A 16652-nucleotide genomic window follows, 5' to 3' on the forward strand; every position below is an offset into this window, starting at 1 on the left:
AAGGAGTATGAATTCTCTCACTTGCCCCCCCACTTCTTCCTACCTACCCCTCTCTTTTCACCGTGTGTCTCAGCAGGGGCATTATAGGTCAATTTTGCAATTGAAATATACCAATTAAACAGACCTTCGACATGATTGTAGCTATTACAAGCAAAGAGAAGCAGATGACATGATTTCTTTTCTTGTTCCCACAGTATTCGAAAATGCATAAGACCATACAGAATATATCCAACAGCTTACTGTAGGTTTTCTACAATAATCTGAAGCACAATCTAAAGCCATTTTGAATAAAAGCATAGGTTTGTATACAGGATGGTTTCCTAGAATGTATAAGAATAACATTTTAATTTGATCTCGTAAAAGTATTGCAAATATGAGAGATGTGAAGACTTTTTTTTTTTTAATTTTATATCCAACACCAAAAATTAACCTTTTAGGATACTTGGCTCCTTTCACAACAGTTGTACAACCCCATTTAAAAGAAGTACAACCTGTTCTGTGTAGAGTGCATTAAAGTGTGATATGCAGAAGAAAATTTATGCTTATATTATGTGCAGAAATACAGTTAATACCAAACTTTTACAGCATATGCTGCAGTTGTTTGTGAAATCAGATGTTATAAGTAAGTCATTATTAGCGTGCCATTATTAGGTAACTGATAAAAAAATAATCAGTTAATATTCAGAAAGCTGAACCTCAGGCTGTCTTACAGAAGCCACAGTGTCTTGTCATTTCCACATGATGGATTCACTCCGACCGTGTTCTGCGCTGTGTGGAAGTGGTGCTCCATTACATATTGGAGCATGATACGTCCACTGGCCCTATCATTTTTGGATAAATAAGCTTGAAATCAAGTCTTGAAAGTTTCATCCTGCAAAAAGGCAGCTGTTACAAGGCCAGGAGCACATGTAAACAAGGTAATATTAAGACCCAGATGGCTCCTGTCAGTCCGAGGCTCCTGGATCTGCTCTCCATTTCTGAATCCTCGACAGGTGGATGTTGATGATGATGATAATGATGATGATGTTTGTGATCACCGGTCACATCTGGACTCACTGAGGAGAGAGCAGAAACCAACATGTCAGTCAGGAGGATGCTCGTTATCAATATAACATCACGGAAGGTGTAATACTGTTTGCCATGTTAACATAGCAGGACAAGGCTGATTTTACATAAATATACTTTCTTTGTAAAATCAGGTAAAGAAATTTCCTTCAACAACTGGACACTATAGTTTTTAGCAAACATTACTTAAAGAGGAATAAATAGTTTATTTGTTGAGTATTTTCAGAGGTGGATTAATACACATATGGTGCAGTAATGAGTATGTACACCACTATACAGGATTGACTTAAAAAAAAAAAAAAAAAAAAAAAAAAAAAATATATATATATATATATATACATATACACACACACACACACACACACACACACACACACACACACACACACACATATGTATTGAAGAAGAAGATTAAATTAAAAACTATTCTCTGTTGAGTCATCATCTCTAATCTGAAAAGACATTCACATCATCAACCCTGAATCTGAGCTATAGTTTACACTTTTATGTAAATGTACCTTTTATACTCTTAACATGTATCACAGAGTCTTGCTAAAGGAAGTGCCATTTTCACTCAATTATAAGTCATGACTACAAACTGAATGGAAGCTGAGAATAAACCATTCTATCAATTCCAAGTGCCTTGAAGATTTTCACCATCCTCCAAACATTCTGAACTAACTCATATGTTTTGGTGTTTGTTTTTCTCATAGATATCATAGTAGCCATATTGCTTCACATTTTTTCACAGCTGCAGTACATTAGTGCACCCACTAAGCCATTAAGGCAATTTGTTAATTTTCCACCACCCTATTTATAGTGAGCTGATGCAACTATGGAGCACCTTCAGCCTCCATCTCCTCCCCCGAGTGGCAACAGAGAGCATCTCTGGTGCTCCTGGGTGTCAGCAGCCCTCAGAGGTGCCAAGGTATTAAATCTGAATGCATACATGGTCACTAGAAAGTATAATAGTTAAAAATAATATTATAACAATTACTTAACATTATTATTATAATTAATTAAAATTGTATTTTAGTAAATATTTTTTCTTTTAATTTCTTTAGAAATTTGCGGTTTGTAATGCCTCTGAGATGACACCTCTCAAAGAGACCAATATTCTTTATGCAATTTATATTCAGGAAATTCAGGAAAATGTGAGATTTAACACAGAAGATCATGAAAGCCTTAAAAGGTTTATAAAAACTGAGGTGAGATCTCAGGTTCTGCTCTCAATTGTGTAGTAGTAAATACAGTACATTAAGTTGCTCAATAAGTCCTTTTCAAGATTGTGTTTTGTTATTATTTCATAGTAACAGAAGAAGAAAAAGGTCCCTTGCTTCCATTGGGTCACATAGTTTGTAAATACACCACACAGACTCCTTCCATGCAGATGATATGCTGCTTTATATCACTTTTGCAATGAATGATCCTGGCTGATTTTGCTACAAAAGTACCTGATGTACATGATGTTTTGTCATGTCCTGTTAGTTTGTCATTAGTACAAATTAAATAGTCAAATATTTGCTTTTCATAATGCATGTCCTGGAGGCTTTTTGCTACACTGTACTGCTGCCATTTTGCTCATTTGTCACAATTAAAGTCCCAACTTTACAGTTAAATTTCAACAATTATACTTGAGTGGTCGTGCAGAAATCAAATTGTGCTATTTACTACCACATTTGTGAAATAAAGCAGAAAACATCAGTACCTTCTCATAGTCACCCTCTGGTTCTTCACACTGGTTTAACTGTTTCTGAAAGGTGCATCATTAAACACTGTGCCCTTACAAGTAATTTCCACGCTATCAATCTATCACGGCTGAACACTATATTTGACGCTGTAGATAAGGTTTGTATAAGGGTGATGATGGACATACAGTATATGAGACAATGACATAAAAAAAACAGCCTACCTTTTCTCCTCTAACCTTCATATTGTACACCCTAAACCAGCTGGACTTGAACTCAAGCACCCCTGTTTGTCTACACCTTTGAAATTACTCCTTAACAGCAATGGATATCAATTCAGACAACTGCACCACACCAGCTGCCAACATCCATCTTGCTGTTTATATCTCTTTGGAGGCCTCAAGTGTTGGGGGTCGGGGGACTCAATGTCCCTTCTTGAGTGAAATACAACGTCTTCTTTAGCCCTGCTGATGTTACCTCAGGACACCTCAGACTCCATCCTGCTTCATCCCAACCATGAAGGAGGGAGGCTGGACCCCAATAGATGACCACCTGCTCCAGGAATTTCCAGTTTCTCACTTAGGCCTCAGGGCCATAAATCTGTCGTGGGGAGGATTACTCTAACCTAGACCCTTTTAGAGTATATAAAGGTTCTGTTATCAAACTTTATCTTACTAGCAGAGAAATAAGACCAGCAGCACAGGTCATTTGTACTCTGTGGACTTCAATTCCACTTTTTATGGTGCAGCTGAAATAGCCTGTAATTCCTTTCCCCAGAGCAAGATACATAACAATTACTTGTTGCTGTAACGACTGAATTTACCTACGAGGATCATTAAAATGTAATCCAATGTAACGTAATGTAACATAATGTAATGTAACATCTAATCAATTGTCATTTTATGCATTTAAATCAAAGTTTATGAATGGCTACTTTTTTTTATTATTCTTACAAATTTCACCAAGTTTACATCTTAAGTCTTCCAAGAAATGTACATGTTTATTACTGATTATATTTCTGCTGAATGTAAGAGCACATATATGAGCTACCATGAAGTATCTGAGTGGGGCCTGAAATTAACTATCTATTGATTTGCTGCTGAGGTGTCCCCAGGACAGCTATTTCAAGGTATACAATTCATAGGGAGGCAGTCTGAGTTTTGTACCCAAGAGAACTGAACTTCAACAAATCAATCAATTCATCTTAATGAAGCTTCCAGGTTTCAAATGCAACAACAAGCTGTCAACAAAATAATACAATGTTTCTTTAGTTGAATACATTTTCCAACACCAAAATCACTCTTTTTTTTTTTTACTGTAGAGGAAACACTAAGCAACTCATGCCATACAAGCAAAACCTCTATAAAGTCATGGACAAGAAACTTTAAAAATACAAAACTGCGCACTGTGTTTAAAAAGAAATCAAAACTTACTTGTAGGTGCATGGACTAAAGAATTAAATTTTCACCTGCTGTTATTTTTCCTCTTCAGTGGACATGTAATTCACATGATTAATTCACCACGTCTGTTTCCATTGCCACTTTTCCTATGCTGCATTTTACATTTATCGATACAGGAAGTATCAAAGTTGGACTGAGGTATCCCTTTTCTGCTTTTTCTTTTGCCCACTTTGTCAGGTACATCTACACAATCTATTGCAAATCAGTGCAACAGCTCTGTTGTAGATCCCCCTTCTACTAGGTTTATAATGTTCAGTGCTTGTTGACATTGTCAGAAATGTCTAAGTTCAATTATATGTTGATTCACTATATTACAGATGCATTCCTTTTTTTTGTCCTCCCTATTTACATACATAAGGGAAGAGGAATACTAAAACATCTCTGAATGTAATGCAGTCCAGTATAACACCAGCTCCAACTATAACGTCAGTGCTAAAACATATAATTCAGTAAACACGTCTATGAGCTTAAACCAAAACTGAACATTATATAAGCATCATAAAAGTAAACTTTAAGGCAGAACAATATTGGATTGCATTATATTGTACAGATGTACCTAATAAAATATGTGATATAAATGAGATCTAGTTCAGTATTGCATTACCAAAACACAGTTTATTGTGTGTTACCCACAATAACAAGTGTGATGGTAAGAAACTTCCCTTAGAGGAAGGAATGAAGACTGAACAATCACTTTACATTTCACAGTTTTGTATTAGGATACCAATACAAAACACTCAGATGAGGGAAGGCTGAAACTGAAGCAAAGATTAAAAAAAAAAAAAGAATGCAGAATTTGACTGTGCTCCACTTTGTTAGGATTAAACATTTTGCAATGTAACACCCAGCTGTGCATTAAAAGCATTCTTTGATATCTTGAAATAAATATAAATTCTTAAACTAAACTAGCATGTAAGTAATGTAGGTCTCCTCACTTGGTACACATATACCTAGTTACAAACACAAATACGAATTACTCAATATTGTACATACACACACAGTAATAACTCTGACTGTATTGCAGCCATTAATAACCATCATCACTGCTGAATCTACTAGCAGAAGGTGGGTTCTTTTTATGAATGATAATGAAAGTCCAAATGAAGGAGCATATTATCCCTATAAAAGCACAAAAACCTCAATGTAACAACCTTAACAGAGCATCCATCTTTCTTCTGAAGTCTTTGAGGCCATAGCAAATTTTAGTCTCCAACAGGTAATGGCTGAAAAGAGTTATAATGGTCTATCCTTTTTGGATCCACACACAACAGATTTTGGAAATTTGCTTAGAAAGTGCTGCAGTAATGATATGTTTTAGTAAACCCTCAGCAGAGAGGTTAGGATGTTTGAAAAGGTGCTTGGTCTGAAGAGAGACATAGGTCAGAAAGAGAGGCTTACAACTGAAGTGAAATCAATACAAGCTGATTCCTGAGGACTTGGACCAACAATAATCAATATCACACTAACTACACCAGGAAAAAAAAACACCTAACAACTGCAGTGATGGAAACTGCCTTTTGTGTGTGATTTTTCAGACTTCCTCAAAAAAGAGATCTTGTAATCTCATCTGGTTAAATAAAGGTTACATAAAATTAAATAAAAGAGGGTCAGAGATTTAGAGCTCGAGTCCAAATCTTCAGATTGGCTGTTTGAGTAACAGGGTTATTATATACAGCCAAAGTTTGTCAAATTTCATTACAGCCTCCATTTACAGCTTCCTTTAGTTTGGCAGTTTCATTACTTTGGTGAGGTATCTCACGTGGAAATTATCCTCCTCTAATACTGTCTGATGATTCCCACTTGATACTGAAAACACTATATTAAGATATAAGATTTTATTACAGTTAAAATCAAACTGCGCAGAAGGTGACACAATAGTGAGAATGCCACATTTGGTGAGAGTATGAGCTGCCATTGTCTGCTCTTTTAGATAAAAAGAAAATGTGTTAGTAGTCAGCAGTTTACTTCACTTATTCCCACCTCTTGTTATCTGGAAGACATCTTTGTAACTTTTGACATTGCTGTTCTTATTCATGCCAGGTTATGGTAAACACAAACATCAGACAATGTACATTTCAATGAATAGGCTTCCACATGGGTTATTTGTGTTTTCAAAAATAAACAATCCCATTATGAAAGAGGTGGGACCCTTCAGCTTGCTGTTGACTCCAGCCTGGGGTAGGAGCTTCACCACCATTTAACCACATTGATTTCTGTGTTATTTGACAGTGTTATAAGACAGCCTGGTGCCAGAAATAAACCTGAGAATTGAACCTGAGAGAAGTCGTAGAATCTTCTTTTCAGTCTGCTGTGAATAAGTCAGGTTAGAGAGATTACACCAGTATTATCTCAAGCAGAAGCGAGCGCAAAAGCCAGTGATTGAATTTTCTAATTCTTCTTTTCCTTAAAGTTTCTATATAGTTCAGTGGTAAAGTGTGAGTAAATGTACAGTAGACCAGTATAAAGATTACGCTAGTAAGGAGATTTTTACATACATTTTAATCCTAAATAATAATCCAGCATTAATACGACAATGGACAGCTTTTGTTTGAAGTAAAAGTTCCTGTACTAGTAGTACTGAAAGAAATCATCCCTTTGTAACCTGTCTATGGGAGTCTGGAAATGTGTGTGCATGATTTCAAGTGCGTGTGAAGTGTTACCCAAAAGCCTCCTTACACCTCCCCCTTTGTCTCTCTAGCAACATCACTGACACTAAACTGTGTGATTACACAATTTGTAATTTGGGAACTACCATCTTTTTCTGGAAAAAACAAAAACAAACAAACAAAAAAAAAACATAAATAGAAATATAAAATGTAGCAACTCCTATGTTGCTAAAGCAGATGACGCCTTTTGTCAATGCAAATTAAAACAGATAACAGAAGAAAGTGGGAAGAAAGCGTGAATGCTACAGCCTGAGGAGCTATTAATATTTGGAAGTGGAGTGAAACATGCCACCAATCGCAAATTCCAAATATTATCTTCTACAAGCATCTGCTGTTGATAATGATACAGGCAGCTAATAAAACTGGTTTTGTGTGCTGCGATGCTATTGTCACTTTGTAAGTTGTTTTTAAAGCAATGAAAAGAAATGGAGTTGGAAAATGTATGCTATTTTGTTGTGTGTCCCAATAGTATATTAATACTGTACACAAAGGGTACTTGAACTCTTTCATCAGTTTCATCAGTATAAATTTTCTATATGGTCAGAGGTCTGGAAAAATGCCAGTACACCCAGAAACACATAAATGTCAAGAAGTTGTTGAAACTGTAACAAAAACTTCTACTTTTTCTACACAGCACAATATTAACTTAACATATGACTTTAATTCCAAACAATGAGAAAGACTTGGTAGTTTAACTTTAAACCGGTTGTCTGTATCAACTGCGCAGTTCAATCAACACCTTAGTAAAACAGTTAACAAAAACATTATAACAACAAAACAATTTAAACATGAAATTTGGATTTACGTCATAATAACTAATTCATAAGTATGTGGGCATGTTGAGTTACATTTGGCGACACTCAAACACAATAAAATATACCTCTCACATAACCTGGCAAATAATCTGGTCTGGACTGATTCACTTCAGACTGGGTCTGAACCTCAGTCCTTACCTTGAGGAGCCCTGACGTAAATGTCTTGCCTGACTTCAAGAAAAACACATTCAGTCAAGCTGGACACTATTTTTCCCAACCGAAACCAGTTATTGATTTTGTGGTACATTGTGATAAGCTGTTTTTTGCTTTCATGATCATATCAGATACATGAGATCATCTCACAACATTGCAAATAAGAACAAGCTTTCCATAAAGTACTATGTTTTGACTTTTTTTTCTAAAATGTGTTCTTACCGTTCGTTGGCATTCTATTCAAGATTCCTTTCATTTGTTTTGGTATAGTGAAAATGCAAAATCCAGGAAACCTCTTATGTGTTCTGTATGCCTGGAAACCTTCTCTCAGCTGGGTTGTTTTCATGTGACACCATAACTTATTTATAACATTCATATCTGTTTTTGAATCTACATTTTTATTCATAACGCCTTGGCTCACAAACTCATAAAAGTGTGAGGTGTGACATCAGATGTGTATTGCATTTCTCTCACATTTAAACTGGTCCGTATTGTGGAGCATTTAGGAGTTTGCCTGACACAAACTCCACAATGCTGTCGTCCTCTCCAGTAACTCCATTAGTCTTGTCAGTTAGGGTTCCTAAAAAATAATGGAGTCTATTTATGGAACTTGCTTCTATCGTTTGACACAGAAAGAAAAATGTTTTTGTCAAAACAGATGCTTTGGTCCCCTATCCTGTCCATCAAATCAGACAGCATTAGACGGTTGTCATGGATGCTGCTGTCAGATCTCCATTGAAGATGTTTATGTCTTGTTTTAGCTGCCTGTGTGGTTGCTGATCTCCCCTGAACAAGTGCAACTTCATCAGTCGTACTGATCGCTAACCAGTATCTTTGTACCGCACCATTGCTTCAGAAGTTCGTAACAACAAGAAGACTCAACAGCTCAACTATAAACCCTTCACTTTATAACCATGTAGGTGATAATGCAGAAAGCCTTTGGAAAACGATGGCTAAAATTATCAACGCCACACTTTGAAACCCACATGCATGCAGACACATCAACATGCTCACTTACACACTGACTGCACACCACTGGTGGGGGTGACAATGAGACCTTTTGTCCCCTGACTTTTAGGTTTTATGGTAATAAAGAGGTAACATCTAAGCCAGGTAGCACTTTGGAAATAACAAACACACAGACACTTCAAAACCCATTCTGGGGCCACTGCTGCAACCGCATGCCTGTGCTGCGAAGCACTAAGCTTCTTAAAATGAATTTTGATAATCAGCATATAACCCAATCTATGTATGGCATATAAAGCATGGCAAGCAGGATAAGTGAAAATAAAAAGACACATGCCTATTTCTGAGCCAATTGTTTACTCCCAGAATTGTTTTGTTTACACATGAAAGAGATCAACAGAGGAGAGAAGCTAAATGAAGATAAACCACCTGAGACCTCTTGGAGAGAAGGCTGAGTGCTCCCATTCTCAAACACAACAATATAGCTCTGTGCAGGAGACGGCATCCCCTCAATCAGATTGAGACGCCCAGAGAAAACAGCATAAATTAACTCTTTATCCACAAAAATCATATCGTTTTGCACAATCTCATTCATTTACATCGTATGTACAATTAGTGTGTAATGAATAGCCAGTTTATGATGATTGATCCACCATGAATACTCCTTTCTTGTCTTCTTCTCTCTCTTTTAAAATGTTGTCACAATCAGGATGGGATACATCTAGATTTTTTAGCCGACACGTTTATTATATATCAGTACCAAAAAGATCCTCTTGGTATTTTATAGCACCTACAACACAAACTCAGCTGTGCACGCATTTATAGGCTATGACATGCATATGACATGCACAGTCCGGTCCCACAAATGTCTACTTTATGGTAAATGGCTGTAGTCTGAAAGGGTAAGGCTGCTGTTAGTCTACATTTGTTTAGCCATGCTAGAAATGTGACTTGGGATGGCAATGACACTCTATTAGTCAGTCCACCACTTTGGTCTGTACTAAAATATCTTGACAACTGTTTGATGGATTGCCATGAAACATTGTACAGACAGACATTTATGGTCCTTTGAGGACAAAGCCTAATGCCTTTGTAATCCTGTGACTTAACCCATAGCACCATCATGAGGTTCACTTTTGTGGTTTTTAGTGAAATGTTTTAACAGCTATTGGACGGGCTGTCCTGAAATTTATTATATACAGATTCCCCTCAGGATGACCCGTAATAACTCTGGCAATTCAAAATTCCAGCTCGTCCGGTTCTTTAGTTTGTGACAAAACTTAAGACATGCGCTGATCAGGAAATTTTACCATGCTAACACACTAAACTAAGACAGTGAACAGGGACACAAACATCTACAATAAATCCATGGGATTTGTTGGCAGTAAGCGAAATATCTGATATGATCAATGTTATCTTTAAAGCCAGACACTGTTTATAACAACATCATATCAAAAAATTAATAACAAGTCAAAAGAGAATAACAATTTTTTAACTGTCTCCTAAGCAGCAGAATGACAGCTCTGGCCAGAGACAGCTGGACTCTTTGATGGTACATTTATTGCATTTCTTCTACCCTTACTGAAAAGCAATCAGTGACTGGCCAGGTTGGTAAACACAAACAATCTGTGTTTACTGACAACACATCACATGACTGTTTGGATAGTGAAGATAAAACAAACATATCTATTGCTGCCTTCTGTGGCTGCCATCATGTGAAGTTACCTGGCACAGTTAAGTTACTACATTGCCCTAAACAGATAACACTGAAGTAATTACATTAAGATAAAATTAAAAAAAATAAGTACAATGATTAGTAAAAGTTTGTACACTATGGTTTTAAATACTTAAAACAGAGATACATTGCTCTCCAAATATAAACATCGTCTGACAATCCCTTAATAGTCCAATCACCTTGAATCAGGTCAACCTGCCTTTTGTCTGATTTAATTTACCTCCTGTACTTAAAGCTAAAGCATTTCAAATGTCTGGTCTGACCCCCGATAAAACCAGCATCCATCCTGTTTGTGCAATTATAGAGAAAAGCAGGATCAATGGAATCTAATTTAAGGCAGAAGCATTATTCTAAAACACACAGCCCGGTGCATCTCTGCATGGAGCCAGCAGAATGATTAAGTGCCTTGGTTATATCCTGTATAGCTCTGCTGCACATGCCACAGTGAGAGTGTTCATGTCCTGGATCCCATCACCCCAGCCTCTATTACATCCTCAGAGCAGTCAATACTCGGCTCTGACCGCCAGTCAGTCACTCTCAGGTTGCACACACAGGCAGAATACAGATCAGTTTCGAAAACTCAAAGCTCTCCATCTGCTCTGTGTCCACACCTTTTCTTAGCAGACTGCTGTTTGGACAAACTGATTCCCACAAATTTGGGAACACATATATATAAATATATTCATTTATCCATAAATTGAAAATAAGGCACAAATTTGACACATAAACTGTAAGCATAACAATGGGCTCTGGATTATTATACAAAACAACAAATAAAATGTTCATTAAAACATTAGAAATGTGGCGCCTACTTACCATCAAATCATCATTTTAGCCATTTTGCAAAAAAATTCAGCTCAAGCTCCTCAAATTTGATTATTTGTTGCTTTTCTTTGCTATATCTGAGGGTAAAGTGTGTATCGCTGGATTTTGGCAATTTCGGTACATCACATTCTGCTGTGGGAATTTATAATGATCACTTTTCACTATTTTCTAACTGATTAATCAATAAAGAACATGGTCACATTCAAGAAGATTGTGATACATTGCTGGTGCACTACAATCCTTGGCAATATAGTCTTTAATCATTCCTTAAATCTAATGAAAACAATTTAACTGGCGAAAACAAAAACAACAAAAGAAAAACCTTCCGGGCAAGTGATAAAAAAAACAAGCACAAAACAACCCCAATTAATATTGTATCGCATGGAGTCAGAGAGTGTTAACAAAGGGAGAGGATGTGTTCAATTTTTCATGCACACTTCCTTTTCTCGCTGAGGAAAACAAAACAATACAGGCCTGATCAAATTGACATGCGCTGGTAAAGGTCTCTGCAAACCTGCCCTTCTCCACCCCACCCCCTACCTTTTCTGTACAGCAGCTCACATCCTCCAGAGTTAAGCCTCACTGAAGTCAACTTCATGCAACAGCAAGCTAAACACCTCTGGCACCACATAAACAGGACAAGGTCATTCAGCTATTTCACATGTTGAAAAATATATATCTAACTATTAATGGGGGTATTAAAGGCCCTGAAAACCTATTTTCTCAGTCACTTTCTTCCTCTGAGTGATGGAGTCCCACATGAACACAAAATGTTTTTGTTATTTAAAAAGACAAACTTTTCATGTTTTGTGTTTTATCTGAGTTTGTTTCACTGGTTTGAAGCGGATGGGGCTCAGTTGGAAAGGCGTGACGCACCAATTAGGATTCAACAACATCTGACTCATAATGTGATTAAAGTTGGGTGGTCGTTTCCTTATGTTGCCAGGTCACCGTGAAATCTGATCAAACCACAACCGTACAGTCTTGATGAAGCAGATTAGCTGAGATTTAGATGGTTAAACTCTTAAAAAATAAAAGCTGAGGATATTTATTTCTGAATTTTGGTTATGACTGCTGTTTATTTAGGCATAAATATTTTATGCTGCAGAGGAATATTTAAGATTCGAAACCAGGTTTTTGGGAAATTTACAAGATGATGGTTCTTTGAGTACTTGAATGAAAGCAGGATTGGTCCTGCTCAAAAAGAATTTCCTGTGTGCTTAAAAATGTCTTTTGCAACTATCAATCAAATGTTCCAGAACAGCTTCATGTGATGATGATGTGGCAATGCTTTTTCTGGAAAGTGTATCATTTCCCATCTGGCTCTATTTGTGGGGATGGCTGACTGTGAATGAGAATCAGAGGGGCCTTCTGCACTCTGTTCCAGCCTCACAGCTTTATGTACGAGTTAGATGCTGAGCTCAGCGTGATGTTAACTGCATCAGCAACCAACTGGAATGCACTGGTCCCAGTTTAGATTGTGTACACAATAAAGAATGCACACACAGTCTGAAAAGAGTTGATCAAAAAAAGGACATTGCTAAGCCAAGCGGCTCATAATTATTTCGACAGGTTTTAATGAAACACCTAGATTATTTGACAGTTTGCTCATGTCAGCTGCGTAAATAATGAAATCTTTTCTTCAAATGATACCTCAAAGGTGGCTCTGTGTTAACCAGTCTAAAGACAATCTTCTAATTAGCATGAAGGCATCACAACCAGATATTACTCTTTTCAGAAAACACAATTTGCATAATATGGTTTTTGAATTTGGACTGTTCCCTCTCTTATTAACCTTTCATTAACCTTTGGATAAACAGAGGCAGCTCTGAGCATTATTCCCCAGGATCACACACCAAAAGGCACGGCCCAAATTCATCAGACCAGCTGTGGAATCGCTTATGGGTGATTAGGCCACTGATAGCAGCTCGCCTCACTGAAGATGAAGATCTCGTGGAAGCTGCTCAGGAGCGAGGAGGTTACAAAACAGCTAGAGCTTTGTTTGAGTCTGCATGTCTTCTTTCACATAGGTAATCTGAGGGATTAATTGGTGATGGGTAAATCAATATGAGAGGAAACACTGATGGTCACAATTTTGAACACTGCATTTGTCAAGCTATCAAGTTATTATATATATGTTTAAAATATATTCAGTGAAATTAAATTTCACTTTGCGTGTCTCTCTTAAAAAACAGAACAAAAAAATCTCTTCTCTTAAAATGCTTTTTGCCTCAGTTTTTTCTCAGTAGTCAAGATAAAACAAGTGGTAAATTCATTTGAAAAAGCAAAAGAAAGAAAAGCATTAAAAACAAGAGAGAATGTGACATTTTTTGTAACTGCTGGTTTTGTGTAAATGGTAATGGCAAACAGCAGCAACATCTGAGAAATAAAAATCATGAAATTTATAATTATCCTGAGGGAGGGCAGAGGCAAATCTAAAATAATCTGCATGTTTGGCAGCATTTCAGATCTAAAAGAAGAGCTAAAAGTCTGTAGACAAAAAAACGCAAAGAGAGATCTTCTGGAACTTCAACTATTCACAAGACTGAGAATTTTTTTTTTTTTTTTTAGAGGAGAACAATATGAACAGATTTATAAAAAATTCAGTTTTCAATAGACTAAAAAACAACTACTTACTGTGGGTAATCTAAAAAAACAAAACAAAAAAAAGAATTCTGATGAATCAGCGGCACTACAGACCGCAGCAGGGAGAACGTTGTCACTGACCGAATATTTTCTGATCTCAAGACCTACTTGAACTACTACATGATTTGTCTGCCAAAACTGTTACATACAACTGCCATTAAAATGATTCATATGACTGTCCTCCAATCTGTCACCGCTATGGTTATGTTTAGTTAAGTTTGGGCACAAAAACCACTTGATTAAAGTAAGAAATCAATCATGTTCCTGTTTAAAAGAGCACTAAGTAGAGGTTAGAAAAGACTGCAGTCATGGTGAAAATAAATGAAGCAATAAAGTAGCCCCTTTTGGGACAGTCTCAACCATGTAAACAGCCATATGGGTTGTTTGTCCCAAACTGTGGATACAAGAAAAATAAAAACAACGTTGTGGAACAGACATGATTGGGTTAGGTTAAGGCACCAAAACTACTTTGTTAGGAAGAAATGTGTGGTTTGGGTTATAAAGAGAACTTCCCTAACATTTGTATTCATGGTTACAATCATAAACACAAAGCTAACATGGACTTACTACTTCCTGCACCCTACTACACTATCACCTAACTTCCTCTTTTTCTCCCACCATAGGGTCACAAGAGGTTACCTAACAATAAGACAGAATAACTATGGGTTGTAATAAGCTGCTTGCACAAACACCGATGGGGTTGTTTTTGTTTGCTTGTTTTACAGGGGAACAGTCTCCATCCAAGTTTTCATAGTGCAGTGTCTTCTTTGCTGCATTGTGGTGTGCCACTCTCACTGGTACTTTGGTGAGAACCAGAGTTGTAGTGCCTGTTTTTCTCCCAGTGACACAAAGGTGAGATTTACTGTATCCTTTATCAGAGGTGTTTTCAAACAGCATTTTTCACCTTACAAAAGAAAGGACTCAAATGATGAGGACTAACTGATTGCTTTGGCTAATGCACATCTGGTTAACTTCCCCACAACTGATCAGGCCATTGTCTTTTACTTATGGAAACCATCCAGGACTATCTCCGACATGGTGGACAAGACTGTCTCAGTCTGCCTATGAGATTTTGCAACACTATGACCACATTACACTACTTCAAGTTTTTGCTCCCAACAGACGAGAATCATAATTCACATGACTAGAGGTTCTTGTGGAGTGAATGTAAACATGATTTTTGAGGCATCTGAACAAACAACAAATACTGTCATTTTTCCTGTGTGAACAGCCTCAACGGTATGACTCAACTGCTAATGAGAGAACCTGCAAAAAACAAAGACAGCCAAGGTGCCTGACACTAAAGCATGCAAAAATTAGCAAGTAAATAAATAAATAAAGACGAATAGAAGAGGCCGTGTTGGTCCCATGTGTGTTTCTTTTTATAGAGTAACAAATTTCATGCTTGATAGAACAGATTTTAAGCTACTATTATGGCAATTATATGCAAATCCTACAGCTTTGAATACAAATAAGTATTTACTTGAACTGCATATTTTGTCTTAGCACATATGAACGACTACTGCTGCAACACCATAAGCTTGTAGGCCCTTGATCAATAAGTACATATACAACTTTCATGGTCTGCCTACAGTGTCACTGTCTATCAGTATAAGACACTGTGAAGCTACAGGGAAAGTGTGAAGGTTGAAGATTTGTTTGTCAGGGCCTTTAATAGAACTGAACACTTATAACACAGAAGAGTATGTGTGGTACTGAAGTTAAAAAAATGAATCTGAAATACTGTTTATTTATAAATTGCACAAACTTTGCAGGCTTAATATAAAATTTTAAAAAGTTTCATTTATAGTTGCAATTTCTTCTGTAGGTACTGATTTTGAATTACTTTGTAGTATGTGTTGTGTGTCTTACACTTGCTCTTATAATTTTATCGCAATATTTATGTTTTCAAAAAGTCTTTTATAAGCCTTTTATAACACTGGTTATTATTATTACTGTGTAACAGTGCTGTAGTATAGTAGTACAACACTTAAGTCTACCCTCAAAACATGAGGGTAACAAAAATTTGATTTTTAAAAATTCTACATTAGTTGTAGATACTGTGCATGTGCCTATATACTGGCAACTGATAACTTATTATTTACTGGATGTACGTACGGAGAGTGGTGTAAGTGTGTGTGTGTGTGTCCCAGAGGACTCCAGTCTAATAGTTCAACCAATTCCTCCAGTTCAGTCAGACTCTCCCTGCGGTTGATTAACTTTGTGATCCATTAAGTGGCTTCATCCCCTCAGCAGAGACAGAGTGCCCTCCACCCTACCCTCCGAGGATTAGGGGATTCCCTTAGACATCATCAAAGGGACTCCAAGGTGAACAGTGCAGCTGACTTTTTATGAAGTGTCAGTGAGGAGAGCAGCAACTCTGCTGACTACACTCGAATCCAAGGCTGGTCAAATATATCTGTCCTGTTTGAGTATTGGGGTTAACAGAAGAATGGCATTGTTATGACATGTTTATGAAATACATGTCAGTTTTCTGTCAATGCACTTGATCAAATAAAGGCAATGCAGGTTGATGGTACACCATCAACCTGCAAGATCCGTTTCATTCATTAGAGTGTAAGCAGTTTTGTACAGCTCTGTGAAGAAAGCTAGTTTTGTGTTTTTACCGCACT

General features: G+C 36.9%; 1 protein-coding gene across 1 annotated transcript in view; it reads right to left on the reverse strand.

Annotated features, from left to right (window-relative positions):
• Nucleotides 1-315: 315 nt before the first annotated feature.
• Nucleotides 316-16652, reverse strand: part of gpc5a (glypican 5a) — a 110345-nt gene continuing 94008 nt past the window's right edge. The window contains exon 9 of the mRNA XM_041058450.1: nucleotides 316-1055. Coding sequence (XP_040914384.1) covers nucleotides 889-1055 — 167 coding nt within the window. The 3' untranslated portion in view covers nucleotides 316-888. The remainder of the gene's footprint in view (nucleotides 1056-16652) is intronic.

Source organism: Toxotes jaculatrix, chromosome 1 (genome assembly GCF_017976425.1).
Source record: "Toxotes jaculatrix isolate fToxJac2 chromosome 1, fToxJac2.pri, whole genome shotgun sequence".
Taxonomy (NCBI): domain Eukaryota; kingdom Metazoa; phylum Chordata; class Actinopteri; family Toxotidae; genus Toxotes; species Toxotes jaculatrix.